A 24,831-nucleotide genomic window follows, 5' to 3' on the forward strand; every position below is an offset into this window, starting at 1 on the left:
AAGTTAATGCACTCATGAGGTGGCAACAACGTTATTAATTTCATAAATATTTAACGACCTACCTACCAACAAAATAACTTAAAACGTTGTAAAATCATGTATCTAATAAGCAATATCTAAAAAAAAAAATGAGAATATATTTATTTTAGTTTACGGGGTTCTATGTATTAAAATTTAATGACTTATGGATTGAAATTACAATTGTTATAAATTATTAGGTAACTTCAACTTAATTCGCCAAATGTTAAGATTTTAGGAATTTCATTAACATATTTTTACGTCAATTCTATATTAAAAATAAATAAATGTGATCTTTTGAATTTCCAAATCACTATAAATGCAATTTTTGAGGAATCTTGTACAGTTGTATACCTATTTCATTATCAGGATTCTTGACATGAATAAATGCATTTTTTCATAGTAATTAAATCGAAACAAATTAAAATTGTATACAATTCCAATGTTCATAAAAGCTAGACTATTTTTATTAGTACTGATAATTTTACCGAAAATGTACCAAATATATCTAATTTACTACTAGAAATTATCCTTAAAATTAAATATTGAAGCTTTTTTCCGCTAAAAAACTTAATAAAAAACGATCCTCATAAAACTTATGCACTCCATCCAGAATTTGATAGTGTCGTTTACCAAATGTTTTTTAAAATTAAAATAGTCTTTTTTAATTATAAAACGTTTAAAATCATTTTGTTCGCAGATAATAGTTACATAATATCATAATATGATCGTTGATATTTTTACCTTAATTTTAAATTATCAATGATCATGATTTTTAAAAATTGGAAAAAATTAGATTATTAATTACAATAGTCTGGAATCTATAGACAATAATGATTTATATTTGATACTAGGATTTAGATAAATTAAAGTTTTATCTTCGTGTAGTTATATCTATATATATATACAGCACATACGTACTTACAAAAATTGCACAACACCAAATGTTGATATTACTTTGATGTTTGTTTGCTTCAGAAGGATCTTTCGATATACATTTTGAGTACTTTACTATCCTGAATCTAAATGCTGTAAACTTTGTTTGGCAGACTAATTATTTAAATTTACCACGAGTATCTGATCTAAGATCAGTAAATCACTTTAAACAAGCGAAATCATTATGAAATACTACTTATTGTGTAAACAAACACTGATTTTCACAAGTTTGAAACAATTTTCAAAGTTAAAGTGTTACTTAAGTGTGGAAGATTTGAATAGTTAATATAATACATTAGTTTATATTGCTTTAATGATCGATATATGTTTAATACATACATATATCTAACCTAGTGACTTATTATATTTTATTAGTTATAAATTACATAAATAATTTTATGATTTTATTTTATTTTTTGCTTATTGGAGTTGAGGCATCGACAGCAAGAGTCATATCCTGTGCAACTTTGGGGGAGTGAACTGTTGGTTGAACACGTGGATGTTTGGCAGAATTTTGAATTGGCACCCGTAGGTTTCTGCAATGCCTGGGTGAGGGGTGGCAGCCTCTCTTTCCAGATAGCGTGAACTGCCCGGAAAGCGATGCCACCCATGACCGAGATTCGAACCGGCGACGGTACACGTCGCAACCCACTCCTTATTAATCCACCAGGCCACTACACCTCCCTTTATGATTTTATTCCGTCAATAAAATGACAATATAATAATATATGGTATTATTCTTTGGATAATTTCAATTGCGAGGTTGTACATTTGAGATGAATTTTGATAACAAAATAATGGATAAATATGTCATCCTTCTTAATTTTTATCCGTTAAGATAAAGAAACTGATAGATACATTAAGATGATGGAAGGATAATGGTTTAAATTTTATTTGAGCTAATAGCAGATTTGACGTTTTGAGATATTATTCTATAAAATATTCATAATATATTAGCTCTTATTGCTCTTATTAATATAATGTCATAATATAACATAATATAAATAATATGTATATATATATATCATTTCCAAAAATATTAACGATGTTTTAAAAGATTTACCTTATAATTTATTTAAATTAAAATATTTGATAAGTTTAAAGGTAGAAATTGTTATTGGATTTTGTTTTAATATGAATAAATTATAAGTTATAAATAATAGTAGTATCTTTATAAGTAATGATTTATTAAAATACATTTTAGCCTGATAAATGGATTTTATAAGTATCAATGTACCTATAATTAAATAATGTGTTTACTTTTAAGTATCAAAAAACCAAAAACTATATTTTAAAAATAACCACAAATCATAGATTTTACATCATCCGAGAAATAATTTTGACTAACAACTTGAATCCTGTTAGAGAGGCATAATATAAAGCGTTTTAATGATATTCTTCGTCCTCCTGAATATTCTCGCTTGCATAATATAGGTACTCTCTACAATTGACTAGTAAGCTTATCAAATATTCATAAATCAATTTAACAGTTGAATAGGTTATATTGTACATAGACATATAGCCATTGGCATAGTAAAGAGTGTGAAATGGTGGGATGGAGATTAAGTTTAAATTAAACTATGTTTTAACAGTTTTAGTATAGAATAATAAATACAATATATTTATTGGGTGAAAAAATTTCGATTAAAAACCAAAACCACGCAGGATACGTCCAGTGTATTGCTATATACCTACCTTGATATGATTTTTAGCAATTAATTCATACGGTCACACCTAAATTTTTATAAGAGCGTAAAATAATTCTGTATCTTGTTATTTTTTTTTAAATAATTTATTATACAGTTTAGTTTAGTATATTTTCTATACATATTTTTAAATATTATAGTATGATGAATTTGTGTTTTAAGGTGGCGATGGGAACGGGTATTGCTTCGCATTACTATAATTTGGATGTTATTGTACCAACGGCTCGAATTTTAGGAAGAGAAGAGTATCATATTGGCAAAGGAAGCACAATAAATCTAATTTGTGTTATTGAAAATGTAAGTTTTAGTTTATTAAATTTTATTTAGATTGTTGTAATCATCAATGAATATAAAAAGTTTCAGTGAAAAATACCACATGTTATTTCAAAATCCATATCTTTAGGTAATGGATTAAAACTAGAGTTATAATTAATTAGAGTAATAAATAATACATGTGGAGTTATTGTTGAATACTTAGATATAAAATTCACATTTTAAATAGAAACTATATATAAATATATTATATAATATCTTTTTATTAAGATTTATCTAATAAGTATATATTTGAATAGTTTTCTGATAAATTAAAATAATTTAATAAGTTTAATTTAAACTGTTTTTCAATAATTTTGATTAATCATACGTACATAATAATGGTAATATAAATAAAAATTAATAAAAAATTTTAAAATGTGAACACTAACAAAGTATACTAAAAACATTCAAAACTATACATTTATATATATATATATATATCATAAGTATTATATAATATATATTTAATATTAAACATATCATGAATATAGTTTTGAAAAATTTAATTTAAAAAGAATATTTTAATATTAGTAGGTACGTTCCTTCTGTACATATTATAAAATTATTAGTTTGGTTGATTTGCATACTTCAAAAACTAAACCGTGGTTAACAGATTATATTATATTTAATAGATTAAAAAAAAACCTATTTAAACTAAATAATAAACCAAATATTAATATGTTTTACAGTTAGTACTTTAGTAATAATTGTAAGTTGTTACTTTATATTCTGGTTTAGAACTTTATTTTAAAAGATACATATATTCTAAATTTATAAGCAGAAAACAACAGTTTATTTAACACATCTCACAACTTTGTGTTAAGTAAAACTTCTAGGTAACATAAAGTACCATAATATACGAATTAACACTCATCAACTTAAATAAGTAAATTTTGTGTAAATTATATTTCAAGAAATCGTAAATAACCACTTAAATAATTAAGTAAATGTAAATAATTATAAATCACTACCTTACATTGTTGGATTGGGTTAGATTTTTGCATACAATATGATACACTTACACTTAATTGTATACATGGCTCAACTATTTTAATTATTTTATTTTATTTTAAGCAGAATATTTCAAATTTGAAATATTTATAATATAATAAAATATTTATATATATATATGTATAAGAATTGTTATTTATTATATTTTTAAGCTATGTGAGAATATGTTAATCTACATGAATGGAGTATATTGTTGTAAATATATTTTACACCTTTTTCGATTGTGTTAAAAATCTACCCTACGTATAAAGGTATTATATTTTGTATTCGATACATTCACAGTTTAATTATGTATTGTAAACTTGTCAAGATTCAAGTGTTTCCATTTTAAAAACTGTAAGTAATGCAAAATGGTAAAATACATTCAAACCTTTTGCGATCTGTTCAAATTGCATTTTTGTGTAAAACAATATAAATGGAAATATTGTTGTGTTCACATAATTTTACAAATACGTAAATATATTATATTATATTTAACGGCTACGAATAATAACCAATATAAGTTTGTTTAGAGACAACCATGGGTCTGTAATAACACATAGAACCAAAAGAACATTGTAATAACCAGAATGGTTTATAACAGGTGGGGATATGAAAACATATATTTATGTATACCTATTGCAAATGACTAGCATTTAAAAATTAAAATACAATTTTTGAGTAAAAATCTAAGTTCTTCAATACGTTTTACTCAAAAATTTGATTTTAATATTTAAAGGTCTTACTCTAAGTTCATCTATACTTTAAATATAGGATTAAACAAATGAAACAACATGATATGTATATTTTCATCATTTTTGTGCTATTGATAGAACATTTTAAAAGTTACAATTTATAGATTAACATATAAATGGTGATTAAGGAAGCATGAACATTGAAATTCCCCTTATCCTTTTACGTTAATTTAGTTATTAAATATCTGTTTATTAGATTTTGAATTATACTTAAAGATATTTTTTCAAACGCTTGAGTTTTTTTTTAATGTAACTTGAGTAAGGCATTTGGAGGTACAAGTTTATAATAAACTCTAGAGCCATTAATATTACATAATATTATATATTATATTTTTGTCAAACTATTTTTAAATATTTTTATCCTATCTTTTTTTTTAATAGTTAAAAAGTTTTGAATATGTGCATCATCATTAAATAATTCACAATAAAGTAGGAAGGGGATTTTCATTTTAAAAAGATAAATTTATATTTCCACAAGGTTCTCTTTAAATAGTAAGAAAATCTGAAGAATTTGAAAATATGGGCTTGAAATTTAAATTCTAACAAAATTAAAATTAAATAAAAAATGTGAATGAGGGTGCTTAATGAAACTCCTCAATGCTTGCTAGATATTTTGTATTATTTTACTAGGATAATACTTAAGATAACGGAAAGTTTCTTCTTTATATCATATTTTACATTTTATATTTTTTTCTCAGAAATCCTTTAACCTTAAGTATACTAGAAGCTTATAACACATATTATAAGAAACAACACTATCATAACCCTAAACAAAAATAAAATAAAATAAAACTTTGTTGTATATGTCGTTAATAGAACCTACTTCACCTTAAATTAAAAATTAAATTAAAATAAGAGTACGTATACAACATAATTTTTTTATTTTAGCTGTAGCACTTTAAAATTGGTTAAGGTAATTAGTTGTTAATTATAAATTGTTTCATGTCTTTAATATTGTGAAAGCGGTTATATTATGGGTGTACAGGGGTGGATAGGCCCATAGGGAAAAAGGTATTTTCCCTGTAGGCCCCCGGTCTATATTTATATCGGGGCCCACTCGGGTCTAAACATTTTTTTTTCGTATAACATAATATTCACCAAATAGAAATAATTTAAATTTATAACTATAAATAATATATATAATTTAATTCTTGATAAAATAATAGAAAGTATTTCATCTAGATTTTCATTGCATGGTCAACTTTTTGCAGACTTTTCATACCTTGATCCAAACAATTTTAAAGTAAACATGCCTCTACCTACAACAGCTTTGTCAAGCATATATGATAAAATAGTTCATTTTATCCCAGAAATCACTTATGACACATTAAAGGATGAATTTACAGACTTTATGTCTAAGTGGAGTGAATTCAAAAAGACAATTTTTTGTGAAAATTATGACTACACTGAATATAACTCTGATAACGAATGTGATGACAATGATGAAGAAAAATGTCCCCATACTGCAGCTGGCGACAAATATTGTGTGGTTTGCATTTTTAATTTTTTAGTGAAGTATAATTTGTACACCAATGCTTATCCTGGTCTCTACAATTGCTACAAATTACTACTTACTCTGTCAGTTACTCAAGTAAGCTGTGAACGTAGTTTTTCAAAACTAAAATATATAAAAACATATTTAAGAAGCACCTTGTCACAAGATTTATTAGAAAATTTTATGCTCATGTCTATAGAAAAGGAATTGTTGGTCGGAATTGACTCTGATGAGATTATTGATGAAGTGGCTTGTAAAAGCAAATTGTTAACAAAATTATTATTGTATTGAAAATAATATAAAATAAAATTGTAAATGATTAACTATAGTAATTTTTATATGTTTTGAATATTTTTTATAAGAACATTTTATATTTTGTAAATAAAGTGGTCATTTAAAACTAGTATAAAATATGCGTATTGCGAGCGAAGCGAGCAAATTTTTTTCAGTTTGGGCCCCCTTAAAAAAATTCCCTGTAACAAAAATACTACCTATCCACCCCTGTGGGTGTATGAATAAAACATGTTGAAATTCAAATCGTTGTAACTTATTATGAATAGGTAACCAATTTTTAGATTCTGAACGGAGTGATGAATGTATTGATTTTAAAATGATGTGTTTTTTTTTTTTTTGTGTGTCTGCGTAAAGCATAACTAGTTGAATAAAGGTTCAGTTCCCGATGGAAAAGTGAAAGTGAATATCCTTGGTGCATTATACAGGTCATTTTCCAACAATTTTCAAAAAAATCGAGAAAAACAAAAAAAGTGACAGAAAAACGTGAATTATTACGCAAAACCAATTTTTGACCAAAACGATTTTTTTATATGGTTGTAATTCAAAAACTAATCACTGTAAATACTTGAAATTTTCACCAAATGTTTATGTTAGTTATTTATATATAAAGTTTAATTTTCAAAAATGTTTGACTTTTTTTGAGTTATTTATAGACAACTGAAATTTTCGATTTGAAGTGTCGATAAAAAAATTTTGGATGACCAAAATTACTTGAAAATTTAATACAAGGTTCCTTATGAGCTGTTCCTATTGTAAAAAAATTTATAATCGTTGATCACAATTTTTTTTATAAGCGTTTATAGTTCAAATTTTTACGAAATCTGTCGAAAATGCAAAAATTTGCAAGAAATTTTGAAATTGAAAAATCATAAAAAATTTTGTGTTTATAAATAAGGATTAAAAATACAACACTAAGTTGTCCGTAAGTTTTCCTTCAAGTAACTATAGAGAAAACTCGAAATAACATTATAGGAAAAATTTTAAGTACGTTTGAATTTTAAAATTTTACGAAATAGCGTAGGTAACGATAACGATTTATCCTCAAACCAGCTAGGTATATGATGTATATTTATGATAATATAAGGTATTATGAATTATGATAACAACATGCAATGTTTTTGGAAAAATTAATTAACCATGCCTTATTTAAAATATTAAAATGCGTTCTAATTGAAAAATAATATATATGTTTCAAAATAGAATATATGACAATATTTGAATATAATATATCCTAGACTGACAAATCATCTCCGTTCAGAATTGTTTTTCGTATACAATGTTACCTATCATTGCATTCAAATCTAACCTACCCTAGTCAGAGGTCCACCCCAACCCCTAATGTACAGCGGAGCGACATCCACTTACCTGCTTTTTTTTTTTGTGTCCGTCATCACGTTTTGGGTCAGTAAAAGTACTTAGATTTTCTACTTCAGTACCTCATTCGATCAGAAGTGAATCTAGTTGGTATTTTGGAGGGGGGGGGGGGTCAAAAGTAAAAAAAGTTCCCAATAAATTCGACTAAAGTTGAACTATTTATAGGTATATGGAATTTTCAATCATTATTAGTTAAAAAAAAAATTAATATCGATAAAAATGTATTTGTTGAGTAGAAAAGCCTGATAATTCAAGACAGCTGACACATTGTTACAACAGCAGTTGAAAAAAATTAAAAATACATAGGCACAATTTTTTTTTATAAGCATTTATAGTTCAAATTTTGACTAAATACGTAAACATTACGTCAATTTTCAAATTATCTTAGATAGAAATTCATAAAAGGTTTTCTTTTTAAATCTAAGGTTTGAAAATTTAATCCAAGTCTCCTAACATAATTTTACAATAGCAGTTGAAAAATAAGTGAAATACACAGTCACAATTTTTTTTTTACAAGCATTCAAAGTTTGAATTTTGATAACATACGTAAAAATCACGAAAATTCTCAAATTATTTTAAGTTAGATATTCATAAAAATGTTCTTTTTAAATCTAAGATTTGAAAATTTTTAATAATCTATATAATATCCTAGACAGATAATCCATCTCCGCTCAGAAACATTTTTCGTATACAATGATATAATATCATTGGATTCAAATTTAATTCCATCTATTACAGTAACCCACTTGTAACTTACTGTATAGCAGTGACATCTACGACTTACCCGCTTTTTTACATACGTACCTATGTTTCATCAATTACCAACGAAACCAATTATACGTTTTACTTTTTACCTAATTGTAAGTTTATGCGATCATACTATTATGTTATAGTTATATATATGAAGATCGAATTTGCTTACACTAATAATCATTAAATAAACGCATGCAAATATTCACTTATAAATATACATATATGAATGCCATAATCAATACTGTATAAAATGTAATTATTATAATTACATCTATAGACTATAACATACATTTAAAGCAATAAAATACAAAAAAATATAATATATAGCCACAATGTATATTATAGTATCGTAAGTTGTAATAGTTGTTAGAATAAAAATTTAAAATAGTATGATGTAAACTTATACATAACAATTCTAGATAATAAACAGAACACATCAATTTTAACAGAATATTCCTCATTTCTTTTTATGAAATTATATTAGTGATGCATTAGAATTTAATAACCATATGACAAAAAACTGTTTTCTATATCAAACATTTTTAGTTTTGTTCCCTATTTATAATTTACCAATATTAATGGTGAATTGTTTTGTATGAGAAAATTTTCAAATTTAATACTCTGACCTTGAAAAAATAACTCTTTCAATAATTTTAATCTAGTATTTTTGCTGATAACATTTCCACATTTTGTTTTAGTCAGTGCACTGGTATCATATTTAGGAAGAAATGTTATTAAATTTCCAACTATCTTTCAGTTGTAAACTATTTATTATACTTCTACAAGTATTAAATTTTATGTTTCAAGATTTTTGATCCTAAAAGGCTAAAATAATAATTGAAAAGTCAGCCTTAACATCCATTTATTCAGAATAAATTTACAGATTTTATATTCTAAGGTGATACTGAGTAATAAAATGTCTATAAATAAAAATATCAAAGTTTAAATTATATTAAGTATATATTTTTAAATTATTTTAGATTAAATAATATTTTATACCCATAAAAATATGTAGACAAATGTATTTAAATTAAGAATATCTATCAACCTCTGAGTTATGCAAAAATATGCAACATCTATGCAATGTTGTTATTTTATCGATGATGAAAATATGATGCATGAAAATTTATTGACCTAATGTGTATTGTATATGCTTTATAAAATAGCAAAACGTATTTTATGTAAAATCTGGACTTAAGCCGTTTATTTCAGTTACTTATATCTTATAAATTTTGTATTTCAAAAGATCTGTATTTTTAACTAATTATGAACTAATGTTTACATTAATTTTTAAAAATATTGTGTTATCTCCAATATGTGCCTTTTATTATAGTATGCAAATTAACACTTTCTTAAATTGAAATGCTTTGAACAAATTTGTTCATAGTCACAGTGTCGTTCAATGAACACTGACAGTCACAAGTAAAAGTCGACATAGAAAACTATAATCGGTAAAATTGGACAAATAAAAAAATTGGACATTCAAAACTTATATCATGATTTTCGTTAAATTTGAACATACCCAAAACATGATATCGTTTAATGTTAACAGGTACCTACATAAATATGACATATCTGTTTCCTAATTATATGCTTTGCTTTTCATCAAAGAATATTATTGGTAATTATATTATAGAATACAACGTGCTTAGTTATTAAATCTTTGAATTGTTATTGTTATAATGAAAATCATTAAAATCATATCAAATACAACAGTTGAAATGTCTTTGGAGCAACTTAAACACGATTAACATTATGTATTTATGATTTACATACGTAATATTATGTTGTATTTGTATTTTGTAACTCTGTGAGGATATTTTAAACGTTTACACAAATTTCAACAAAAGCCAATATCAAGTTTACGTGTTTCTAGTGCTTGTGATGTATCTTTATTAAAGTATAAAACGCTTTCTTGAAATAAATATCACATAGTTAGTACAAACATAGGTTGAATTCGACTGTATTCTGTAATATTGTATGTCGTGGAATAACAATTTAATCCTGAACTTATTTTATTTCATTCTTATATTATATTCTCACTTTCAAATAGGAACAGCATCATATTCAAACATTCAAAAATAAGACTATATAACTATATAAATATACATTTTGTGCCAAGGGAAAAAAAATTAATTTTAGTACCACCTATCTTATAAAGAAATATTGGAAATATTTGGTTAGCATAACAACACGATTCTAATAAATCAACATTTAATAGAATTGTATATATATTATTTAGTTGAAATATTTGAAATAAATTGTGGGTACAACAATATTTATTGTTTATGAAAGACCTATCATAAAATTAAGAGTTCAAATAACAATATGTCAAGGTCAAAAATATATGTTTTTATAATTATTAATAAACTGTACTCTAGAGAATAACAAAAATTTATTATTGGACCCTTTTGAGATGTTTATTTTCCTAACACAATATTTAATTAGACTTATCTATATGACAGATTTTATAATAAAAACATTTCCATTTTATAAATCATAATAATAAACAACCATGTATTAATAATAAAATAAATATAAATGCCTATATACATATTTATCATATAGGCTACCAGAATATGGAATTATTTGTTTAATTATTATATCAATAGTAAATTACAATGCATTATTATTCTACACATTTGAGCTGTAAAAGCAATATGTAGTTTTTAGAATGATATTTATAATTTAATTAAAAGTTAGTGAAACAAATTCTATATGCAAGGACACATTTTTTTAGATTTAAATATCTATAGGTATTTAAAATAAAGTTGTACACCATTGCAGTTTAACTGAACACATATTCAAATAGTATTATTTACATTAGATGAAACACTCATATTTAAATAAATTACCGTGACGTTGGTTAAAATCTATCTAGTGATATATCAGAAATTTCATATTACCCATAAATAATTTTCTCAGCATGCATAAATTGCATACACCTGATGAATACATCTCATTTATAGTAAAATTTGAACTAACTGAATTATTAAAACACGTTAATGTCACATAATATAAAGGAAATATTTATATATTATGCTTATTTAACAACAAATAAAAACAAACAACAATAACAACAAATATTTTTCATTCAAATAATTTATATTCCGTGTTATAATTCTATTTTGATATATTTTGTCCACATTTAATTATTTATGTGTGTGTGTGTGTGAGAAATCAAACCATTTAAATATTTTTGATATTTCAATTTCAGCTCTTTAATTTTTATATGCTACAATTCCACAACTGAATTTCCATAATATTTTCTTACAATGAATTAATCATTGGAATAAAAAAACATGAAATAATTAGTTTAGTCATTTATTATTTATATTATTGTCTATGATCTAAGGGTTAATGCTTTTTTTATTGAATAAATAATAACCCAATTTGTAGCTTCGTAATATTAATCTTTGAAAAAAATGTATCAACTGTTTATGGTTTAATCGTTTAAAAATTAGACTAAAATATTAAAAATTTAAGTTTGTTTTCAATAAATAATTTATCTTTTATTTTAGATAGAATATATTGAAATAGATTTAATACACAATTAAAAGGATTCTATTGTTCGTTCACTAAATTGAAAAATTAAATAATATTATATAGTATTGTACATAATATATTAGGTTTGTATTTGTTCATAAATATTTTATGATGTTCAATAAATATTGGATAAGTTGCTTTAAAAAATAATTAAGTTACTCACTCATTGTTTAGACAAAATTACTTCACTTTTCATTTAGAAAAGTAACTAAATCACTTGACGTAGGTATGTAAAAAAAAACAGCTCTCATGTATTTATCTAATTTCTTAACAATCATAATTTGACAATAAACAGCTGTATAAATAACAAATAGGTATAACTTAAAAAGATTTCTAAAAAATAATAAATAATAATTAAATTACAATAATTAGGTTTCAATTTTTAACAAATATATATACCTAATACGTAAGAACAATTATTACATTAGACCACGTAACCTACTCATAGAGAACGTGTTTGAAATTTGTAGCACATATATACATATTTTCCTAACCACTGAATACTGAACTATGACGAGTAAATATTTAAAAAAAAATTAACGAAATTATGTAAAGCGTTAAAAACAACACAACATAGTCATAAGAGTAACACTCATTACTTTTGTTACCTACGTTACTCCACAACACAACACTATAGCACTGTATACATTGGTTATATTTCAAGTATCTAAGTAGATTGGGCACTAAATTTATTATCACAGACCTGTTAATTTAAAAGTGTTTGAAAAACAAATCATAAATCATTTTATTGGTAATATGTTACGCAGTATCCATTTTTATGTTTTGCAAACATAATCAATTTATACTTTAGACTTAAACCGTTTATATAACATTCCAACATTTGTTAGTCGACTGAACTTAATTTGTGTTGTATACGCATATTAACCGTTGTAAAAAATTAGTTTGAAATCAAAGCAAACTGTTGAAAGTCATCAAAAATATCATGTATTTAACATTCTATGAAATATTACGATTACCTAGTGGTATTTCAGCATCTCACATCCGTTATAAAATATAAAACGAAGTGATATGTTATTATGCCATAATAGTTACTTATATTTTAACGAAGTAAAATATAATATAATTCATTGGTGTAGGTTAAGTTAGGTATATGAAGAGAATAGGAATCACCTTATATTATTTTTTTCGCAAACTTAGGTACACATTATAATATTATTATACATAGTATATACTGATATATCTTTGCAATATAACGTTCGTATTAGCCATTAAGGATAAGATCGATGAAAACTCATAATTCTTTCTACAGTATATTTTTTTATAATATCATATTTGAAATATTATTATTTTTATAATCTGGCCATTATCTTTTCCTCGCTGACTCATAATTCTCCGTGCTCTATTGGATATAAATTGTATCTTTCAACGTTATGACACCGAATAATACAAAGTTATTCCTAATACGGATGGTTTGGAACATATTTTAACTTTTCAAAACAATTTATAAAACTAGAATAACAACAAGAGTCTTTTGAAATATTTATGCATGCACTTAGACTAAAAACTATGTATGTTATAAAAATATTTTTAATCATGGTAATCTATTTCATTTTATGATGAAATAACTTTCATTAAAATTCAAACGTCTATTCTATTTACACAGCTGTTTACATATTTTATAGCTATTCGAAGCTTTCAAACCATATTTATTTAAAGTAATTTGTTTTGAAAAAAAATTAAGTGTTTAAATTTCAGCAGTTGGGGCTCAGGTTATGTTATGCAGTTGAGTACACGTCATGCACTACAAATAATATTTAGTTAGGCAATAAAGATACAATGTATAAAATATGCATGGATATTTTAAATAATATCTAACAACTAATAAATACGATTAATTATTTACAAAAATTATTTATTAATAAACGTAGGTAATAAACTCTAAATATTTTTTCTAACAGATTATTATTAGTCAACACGTTGGTTTATCAATGTAATTCAATTATAACGTTATAATATATAATATTTATATATAGTTATATGCATTTAAACTGATTTTTTTAAAATTGTGTTCTGTGTTAAGCCACTTTCAGACTAAGGGGACATCTGTCGGAAATATGATAACATAATGTTTTCAACAATTTTTGACAACAATGTTTTTGGTTTAGATAAGTATGGTAACGTGATTGAATGTTAGTGACAAATGTATTTTGGATTGGATACTGCTTAAGTTAACAACAATTATATATTGTTTGTTTTTTTTTTTTGTTTTATCACTAAAATTGTATGACTTAAAAAGTCTTCTTCTTCTCAACAGCTAAGAGGTCCATTTAGTTCCATCGCTGCCACCATTATCGGATCCTATCATTCGCATCTTCAAATTTTACGTTTTCATGAATAATTTTAAGATCTTTTCCTATTACATCCTTCCATCTTGTTTGGGATCTTCCTACACAATTTCTTATTCACAATTCTTTACAATTCTTCTTTTTGTAGTTTGTTTTATAATTTGTCCTTCTATCCTCCAAATATGTCTATCCCATTTTATCCTCTTGCTTCTGCTAAACGATAGTATAATATTTGGTCTTCCATATAAACTTTGTAAGTTATTATTATGTCTTCTTTCGTATGTTCTCATTTTTATATTATAGACTGGGCCGAATATTTTTCTGAGCACTTTTATTTCTGTTGTACATAACTTAGCGTAATCGCCTTTTGTAGTAGCCCACGTCTCACATCCATATATCAACACTGGTCTCAAGTAACTTGTGTATAGAGTTACCTTCAATTCTGTCGATAATAGCTTCGATCTGAATAGTTTTAGTAGACTATAATAACATCGGTTCGCGCTAGCTACCCATTCTTTTATTTCTTCATGTACGTTATTTTCGCTGTTTATGTTTATCCCTAAATATTTGAATTTCGGAGAAAGAAATCTCCAACCCTAGGAAAAAAAATCCCCAGACCGCAAGACTACTCACAACCTCTTGAAAATGGTTGAACATATATTTTTTAACGTTAATTATTATCTATAATTAGCACGTTATTAATATTTAAACTAGTCTTAAGTACACTCGGACTTCTTAAAGCACTAAATTTAAAACACCGCCAACGTATAATATTTGAGCACTCTTTTTGAAAATAATAAATAAATCCGATGTGCGCAGGCTTAGGTTTTTTACCATCAGTTTTAAAAATTTCCACCGTTTCCATAGCGTTGTGGTTCTGTACTTGTGTAGTGTGTGTTGTGTCCTAAATATGTACTGAGGCCTATAATATGTGGTGCACTGAAAAACGTTGCTAATTATAGATATAATATATTAATGTTTAAAAAATATTTGTGAATGAAGTTGTGAGTAATATTGTAGTCTGGGGATTTTTTTTCTATGGTCGGGTATTTTTTTTCTAGGGTTGGGGGATTTTTTTTCCGATTACCAAATATTTAAACGCCTCTATTTTTTCAAAAACATAAGGATCTACTCGTAGACTTAAATTATTTCTGTTATTCCGTGAAATACACATGTATTTTGTTTTCTCCTGGTTGACTTCTAAATCTTGCCTGCTTCCAAGAATTTTATTGTGGTTTGCTCCACTTCGTTTCTAGAATTCCCCAGAATGACTACATCGCCCGCATAAGCAAGGATGGTTTCAATTTCACCTATTTCTATTTTTCGAGTTTCATTAGCTGTTCTCACTACCCAATCCAGAGCAATGTTGAATAGCATCGGTGGCAATGAATCTCCTCGACGAAGGTTAGCAATGATGTAAATACTTTATATCCTGTGTCTAATAATGATATACCCCTATAATTTGACACTCACAATTGGATCTCCCTTCTTGAAGATAGGACATAGTATTGCCGTATTCCACTCCTCTGTCATAGTTTGTCTTTTCCATAGGTTAACTTCACTAATAATACAATATAAGGTGTTTATTAAGTCTTTCCACTTTTTTTTTTAGTAGTTCTGCTGGAATTCTGTTTTCGCTCGGTGACTTGTTGTTCTTCAGTGTTTCTATTATCCTTGCTACTTCTTCTTGTTTAGGTTCTCTAATGCCAGGTTCTACAGTGTGATACGACATGTCTTCATTTGTGTTATCTTGTCCTTGTCTGTTTAATAGTATTTCAAAATGATATTTAACAGCTCTACTATTTATCTTTTATCCGTAACTAATTTATCCGTTCTTCTTTCTCATTTAATAGCATCTTTATTTGGGGTTTAAAATCTCTTTTAATTTAATTGCTATTTTCAAAGAATTTTTTTTGGTTTTTTTTCTGTTTTCTTCAATTTCTGCTATTTTTGCCTTCATATCAATTCTTTTTTCTCTTCTTAATATTTTGTGTGTTTCTTTTCTCCAATTTTCATGTGTGATTTTATTTTTTTCAGTTGGATTTTGTAACAGCTTCTTTCTAAGTTCAGATAGTTTCTTTACTACTTTTCGACATTTATCAATAAGCCATAATTTTCCTTCTCGTTTTGGTGCATTTCACCGCTGAAGCGCAGTCTGTTATATTTATTTTAGTTTGGTTCTATTGGTTTTCTATATCCTCTGTCGGATTCTTCATACTGTTTTGTCCTATCTCCTTCTGTACTAGTTGTTCATACTGCTTTGCTATTTCTCAGCCTCTAAGTCTTTCAACATTGAATTTCGAGTTGTTCGTTTTTGGTAATCGTTACCATTTCGATTATAGCTTTATTCTGAAATGGGCTATTATCAAATAGTGGTCGGTATCCGCATCTATACCTCTGTAACTTCTCACGTTACTTATACAGCTCATATGTTTTTTTACTGATCATAACATGATCTATTTGGTTTTTAGTTAATCCATTTGGAGATACCCATGTGTGCTTGTGCATGTTCTTACGGGGGAATTAAGTACTACTGATCACTAATTATTTTTATATTGCCATGTTTGCTTAAAAATATTTCCAATACTCTTGGTAGTTTGTCATACACTTCTTCCAGTTAAAATTTGTCTTTTTTATCATCTTATTTTTCTCCAGTTGGGCCATAACAATATACTACTGTATTATCGAAATATTTTTCCTTTCAGAGTATATAACATATTCTGTCATTAACTGGTTAAAAGAATTTAACATGTGGTTGTGACCAATCATGTATTAAGATGCCTACTCCATTTTCTCATGCGCCTTATCTGTTCCACTATAGAATAATGCTATATTTTCTTTAGTTAAACTTCCTTTATTAGACCATCTTACATCTTGTAAGGCTAATAATTGTTTTTATATGATTTAACTGTATTTAAAACATTTTGCAATGCACTCAGTGTGTTCAAAGTTCTAACGTTCCATAATCCCAATTTCATTCTGTTTCCTGGTTCCATTTCTTTATCCATTTTATCTGTCCATATCCGAGGCTGGTTTTTTGGTGGTTTCTTAAACAAAGTGTTTTTTACACTGGATGGTGGTTTGCCCAACGTAGTAACCACCAACTTGGAGGACCAGACTGCCCCGACCAATTAAGTTCAAGGTAGGGCTATTGCGGCGCATTTATTAAGATGCGCCGGGTGATGGGGATGCCACTTTTCCTACGCCATTGATTTAATTAATTGATTTAATTTTAAAAGTCTATACTGTATACATATTTATAGAACCAGGACTTAACTGGGTAGGGTCCCGCCAAATATTGCATGAATAACGGTGGTCCTACTTTGGCCATAGGCGCAATTGTAGTTGGGGACTAAGCCACCAAAATATGTTTTCCCCCAAATAATATATTGACATATTATTAAAGAGAGTCAGAAAGTAATTGATTTGTTATATAATTTTTAGTTCTTTTTTATTGTTTGGAAAAAATTTGTCATTTAATAAAGTTCTTTATATTCGTGCTAATGTTTGTGCAGTACTAATCATAGGGTTGTCATTATTATCATGGCAGATATGAACGCATAATAACTCAGCGTCAATCTATTTTTAACGAAACTATATTCATATTTTTTAAGATCTATAAACTTAATTATTTGTCTTTTAAAACCAAAAATATATCATTTTCATTATTCAATCAAATAATAATTATTACCATTTACTTAAAGAGGGATCTTAAACAGTTCACTGAAATCATTTTTTGTCTTAAATATTTTAATTAAACACGAGCAGCATTAGCTTTCTTCAATAATACATTATTCCTATGCTTTAATATAAAATAATTTATTATGAAACATAAACTTTCATAAATTATCATGTTTGTTAATGGTCATTACATATAATATAATAATAATATCTGCGTCCTATATACCTGCAAAATTCACCCAGGGTCAGGCAGGATCAAAAATACAATTGTGTCTTGTGTCTCGTATCGTGATGCATAGTTTTAAAGTATTAAGTATCATAATGTACAATGGTACATTTTATTCTATTATCATTTACCTTATTTTTCTAAAATATCTATTCTTACAATCTTACAAACGAGAGCTAAACTGGAATTTTCGTTCTCGGAAAATACAAATTTTCTAGCTAGATGATATGAGTATAAGTCGTAAGTCCACATAAAATATAAAATCAAACCGAAAGTAAATTCATGAGTCATGAAAATTATGTGATTTATAAATGGTGATGTATTAGTTATGCATTTATAATATTTACTGACTAAGTGTATTATGTTTAATGTTGATGGCTTTATAAATGTTTATGTATATTCAGTAGAATTAATAGTTGATAAAATCCAACAAATTGAAAGTATAAAATATTTAGTATCAATGTATCATGTATCTTGTATAATTTATCAATATTTCAAAAATTTCATCTCCCAATGACTTCATCTCTAAATCATAAAATCTTATTATGTCACATTACTATATTCAAGTACTATAATATATATATATATATGTGTGTGTGTGTGTGTGTGTATACATTTTAGTTGTACATTAGATTATTACATTATATTAGGTATATTTTTATGTTTAATTTTCAAACAATTTTATTCGTACATAATTTATACAAGGAATAATTAATTCAACTTTGTAATTTAGGATCTAAGTTTTTGTGTTTTAAATTAAACTACGTTGTTAGAACAATTATAATTGCTCAACTATTATAAATTATTCTCAAATTGTTGGAAATAAATGTTTTGGAAGTACATCTAATATATATCACTAATATGAATAATATATCATTCTTACACAATATATCATAACAATCAAATTCTAAAACTCAAACAGTGTATAAATTAGATTTATAGAGTGATCAAATTACATTAAACGGCATTGACATAGAAATTATTTTGTTAAAATCATTAAAATAAAAACATTCATAATAGTAAAATTTATTAAAATAATTATAGAAACATTAAACAAAATATTTATCATAAAAAAATGGAAAAAATGGTTTCAATAATTAATATTGAAGAAATATGATTTGGTTATAAAATACATCGAACACAGATGCAGATTTCCAGTACGCACGAAATAACGGCTTGTTTCCAGGCAATTAATTTCGCATCGAAAATGTCTGTGATTGGTTTACAGTAAACTAAATAACGTTATGAAATCCCTCAAGCGGTGGTTTTCTTACAAATTCTCTCTTCTCTTAACGATTCATAAAATCCAATGATTTAATAAATTTATTTTAGCTAGATTATCGCTGAAAGAAAAAAAGAATGATATAAAATCTTGGCAAAAGTTTTGTCAATGATTTAATCCAAATATTAAACATCAAAACGAAATAGATTAAAAATTGATTAAGTAGATAAATGAGAATAAAATTATAAATAAAAGAAAACTGTTTGCATGATTTGAACTTATCAAGTATCCATCGAATAAAATGTTAAATGTGTCATATATTATAAACTATGATGTCAATTTTATATTTTATACGCGATAAAAATAAAAACGACAGCTAAGCACCATCAGCATTATTTATGGATTTTCACTTTTTTTTATTTTATGGCCGTTTAATGGTGAATATATAAGAAATAATATTCCGATTATATGTAATATTTTTGAATCAATTCAGAAATTTAAATAAAAAACTCAATGTTAAGAAGTGTATGTTGAAAGAGTAAGTTATTTCAATAAATCTGCACAGATTATTTGCATAAAGTGTGCTTAAATATTTAGAATTAAAAATATTATGTATATTGATTGAAATCTTTAAGTGAAACTTCTTATGTAATATTTAAAATTTTATTTTACTATAGTATATTTAAAAGAAATATTAAACATTTTAACAGATGATTTTAATTTTTTGCTTTATTTAGGCTTGTCTTATTTTTTGAGTAAAATGTATTAGTACAAGTATTTAGCAACACTTATACGTCTTATACTATCACTAATATTTTACATTTCGTTCGTATATTATATCACTATAGAAGTTACTAGTTACCTACTATTGTCCACCACTACTAAATCATCGTCAATTTAACGACAAAACAATTATGCAATTTTTGTCGTAGTATCATCATATGTGTAATATATATTATATATTTTTAAAATCGGTGAATTATGTAAACTGTAATATGCATATACGTATACAAATTTCTGCGCATCATAGCTGTCAAATTTCACATCAAATCACCAAAAAAAAAAAAAAATAATAATAATAAAGTTGATACTCTTTAGTCTTTTCACTTCAACTTGTCCACTTGGCCCCAGAAGATAAACAAAAACATATTGTCACTCAACAAATTCAAAAAAGTTCAAAAGTATCAGAAAAAAAACAAAAAAAAAACCAAGGAAAAATTGGACTTTTTGCTCAGTCCTAAAACGAAGAACCGTAAATACTTAAAATTGTATTAAATGATAGGTATTTCCTATATCTAGGTATACAATATGATAACATTTTGAAATATTTTGAATATTTCTGATGTTTTTTGAATTTTTGAATTTCTGTATATTTCTTTGAAAAAAATATTCTTAATAACGATTTCTTTGCCAGTTGCTCTATTGTTTGTGTGGCCAATCAGCTTCGGGACCAGTCAACTATCGTATTATTACGAACATCCTCGGTCAATATTTTTCACAGATAGCCTGCCACAGAAACTCGGCCACGTTTAAAGGGACATTTGCCACCTGTACTCAGCCAATGATGGCTGCTGAAGATAGAAACTGGACAGACAGCTGTCGTCACTAACTCCGGAGAACATCGTTTAGTATGGAAATATGGTTATGACTCATAACTTATGAGGTTCTACGAAAACGGAGCGATAGTTGATGACAAGAAATTTCAGTTGGTTGTCACCGATGCACAGTATAGAGTCCTTGATAGCTTTAATTCGAATATCGATGGGGCAATTTGCAGTATAACATTTTTGTTATTCAGGGTATAAGGTATAACCGATAAACATTGGATGACACTACAAAGCTCATAAGAAAAAAAATGTATTAAATATTATGTTCCACATGTGATATAGATTACACGAGAGTTTAACCGATTGTCACATACTACGTTAGTTGTTTTACGAAAACATGCTAAATCAGATCTTTAACACAGTACCGTTTAAAATCATCGATGTAATCTCTGTTCATTTAAAAGGAAAACAGTTTTATAGTTAATAATTATAGTTGTTTGTTCCGTTTTATCATATAGAAATAATTGCACACCAAGACACTAATTTAAAAAATAAAAATATTGTTATATAATAAATTATACTAGATAATAGTAAGCTATAATATAACAGGAGTTAAGTAAAAACATACATAGCTACACATCAAAGGTGATGTGATTTTTACGTAAAACGCCATCGTAATGGGATGAATGGTGAACAATTTTAAACTACTATATATTGAATACGAATTCTAAAACTCTAAACATAGGATATTAATACAAACTATAAATTAGTGTTACTTGATCAACAACATAAATTATGACCAATAACCCTTTGGATTAATTTTGAATAAACACTTTTGACGAATCTCCCGTAGATACCGAGGGACAAGCGTTCCATCATATTATTATATTAATATGCATACCTAAGGTTTCAAGCCCTGACTATGGTATTTCAAAGTATTTTGGCTAAGTAACTTTCTTTTCTCAGTTCAATTATATTAGAATGTAATTATGTATCATACAAATAGTGTGGACGTTTTAATTAATTCCAATAACAATGCCGAGTTCTGTTCGTTTATAGGTCTATAATTCTATGATCCACTGACATAATGATGAAGAACAGAAGATGTGTTACACCAGGTTTCTGGGAATTTCCTATGCATTTAATATTATTTACACGTGATCATTCGTACAATTATGCGTACACGTACCAATTTATATCTGACAAGAAGTCCGATCAATTTGGTAAAAAATGTCTCTAGGCCCCAATGTAAACCCACATAATAATGCCACAGCTTTAGATAAATATACCTCTAATTCTTAGTTCAATTTACCAACTTACGCTCACAGCCTGGAGGCCAGTGTATCTAGTTTACACGTTCATTTAAAGACATTTATGGTTGTCTGTCATGCCCTAGTCTCTCATCAAGGATAAAGGTAGAAATGTCTTTGAAATTGCATACTATTGATACTAGAGGTAGGGATATTTTCGAAAAGATATGTTTGCCAAAGATTTAAATGGGTAATTGTGACTTGTTAACCTCCTGCCCAACCACAAAAAATTGCATGTGCCACTATGGCAGTGTATAATATGACTAATAGCGTCTGGTGATTTGTCGAGTCTTGACCGAACGTGGGATATTCAGGTTGAACGTGAACTATTATAACATAATATTAATATTAATCCGTAGTGTAGGTGCATAATAGTTTAAACTGACTACTGACTAAATATCGAAGAACAATTATATATTTCCAAATGATGATAATATTATTATATATTAGTGTATATTAAAAAAAAATGTTTGGAAGTTTTAATTATACTCTAATAATAAATGTGTATTCTACTAAACCTTGTATTATAAACCGTAATTTTCTTTGATAAATAATAGTTATAATTTATAATATTACATAAGTTATGGATGATAAAATTATAATATTTGTATTTTTTTTTTCTCAAACATAAAACATAATTTATTTCGAGGTTTTTAAATTATTTTTATGGTAAACAAATTGGTAACCTAAGTAATGATGGCATTTACCAAGTTATAAGTTATGAAACATTACTCATAACTCATAAGGCACAAACAATAAATCAATTTTAAATAGTGGTTTCTTTTATACATACAATGGTTTTTGTAGTATAATGAAATTTAAATTCAAATAAAAGTAGATTTGTGAAAATTCTTATTAGTTAAACTGCGTTTGAACTTAAAACCACGGTTATATGAGTAGATAACCGTGCTTAAAACCTATTTAAACCATATTATATACCCAGTCGATGATCTAAGATTTTGGATAACATATATAATCGTATGTTACGTTTTATCAACATAAATACGTAATGTGAATTATTAAGATAATAATGGTGATTGTATTTTGGCTAGGGTTTTTAAATATATTCAAACATTGGATATTAAAAAGATAAAAGTGAAATAATTATATTGAATATTGTATACAAATTATACCATATTGCGGATATAAATTATGGCATATTATAATTCATATATTTCAAAAATAATGAACATTTTCCAAAGTCAACTTTTTTATCCCAGTAGCCTATTCACCACGGGTACTTTATAAATAACAAAATATGTAGGCATACGATAAATTGTTTAAGTTGATTAGAATCATTATAATATAACTATCTATAATATATACCATTTAAAAGTATTGTTAAAAATTAATAATCACAGATATATTATTACTAGATATTATTTTTAAACATTTATGAATTTTTGATCTAAAATTCTATCATCAAAAACACGTCAATTATGTTCAACTTTATGAATTATATTTTCTTCTACCAGGTTTAAAGGCACTTATTTATTTATACATTTAAGAGATCCAGAGTTTGAGATTGGTTAAAACTTTTATTAGAATTGCATGGATCAACAAATGGGTCTGATTATATTTTAAGAACAGATCCAGCGTGGGGTGTATGACGTATGTGAACAATTTAATCAATAATTCAAAAATAGACAATTTACTTCGTACGGTCAAATTTCGTAACTGTTTATAGAATCATCAATTAGTCATTAGTCACTACTATATTATGCTGCATTGTCAATAGAAACTTACAAACTTTGGTTTCGAGGATACTTTCAGTAAAACGAATTTAGTCAACTACACGTCAATATGCGTCTTTGTTTTAACCTATGTTTGACTGTTTGATGTAACAAGGACATTGCTCGAAGACATAGTTCTTAGATACATTTGCTTATACGAATGCTGCTGAAGTCATGGCAATATATTTGATATTGTATAATAAACTCAAATTTGACTATACATAGCGTTTTAAATTCAACAACTACCCCGACTTGCAAACCTAATATTATATTAACTATTTCAATTCGATTCGAATTCACCAGTAAGAAAAATTTCAAGACAAATACTTCAAATAAACGAGCTTTGTATAGTTATAATGACGTGTTAAACATTGATTTAATTGATGTAGCTTTTGTTTTATTTTGTACTCAAACTTTACTTATTTTATAATATAATTAATTTTCATTGGTTTTGTTACTTTAAGTAATATTTATTTTTGCGATTTTCAACAAATGATCAGAAAATCGTTGAAATTAGGATATTTTATCACATGAAGATACTTTGTTGTAAGTAATTACGCTTTGATACAATTGCTTCAACGACAGTAAAGACTTAAAATGGTTTGTGGTTTTAAGCATTTCGCG

At 26.2% G+C, this 24,831-nt stretch overlaps 1 protein-coding gene across 2 annotated transcripts in view; it reads left to right on the plus strand.

Annotated features, from left to right (window-relative positions):
• Positions 1-24,831, plus strand: part of LOC107161992 (uncharacterized) — a 280,710-nt gene that overhangs the window by 210,095 nt on the left and 45,784 nt on the right. For both annotated transcript variants that reach the window (XR_016190284.1, XM_089219606.1), the window contains exon 6: positions 2,823-2,957. Coding sequence is in view for 1 of the 2 variants with exons in the window: in XM_089219606.1 (XP_089075732.1) it covers positions 2,823-2,957 (135 nt within the window). In the remaining variant the exon portion in view is untranslated. The remainder of the gene's footprint in view (positions 1-2,822; positions 2,958-24,831) is intronic.

The sequence above is a fragment of the Diuraphis noxia genome, unplaced genomic scaffold (assembly GCF_037042655.1).
Source record: "Diuraphis noxia isolate RWA-SAM2 unplaced genomic scaffold, SU_Dnox_SAM2 contig0002, whole genome shotgun sequence".
NCBI classification, from domain to species: domain Eukaryota; kingdom Metazoa; phylum Arthropoda; class Insecta; order Hemiptera; family Aphididae; genus Diuraphis; species Diuraphis noxia.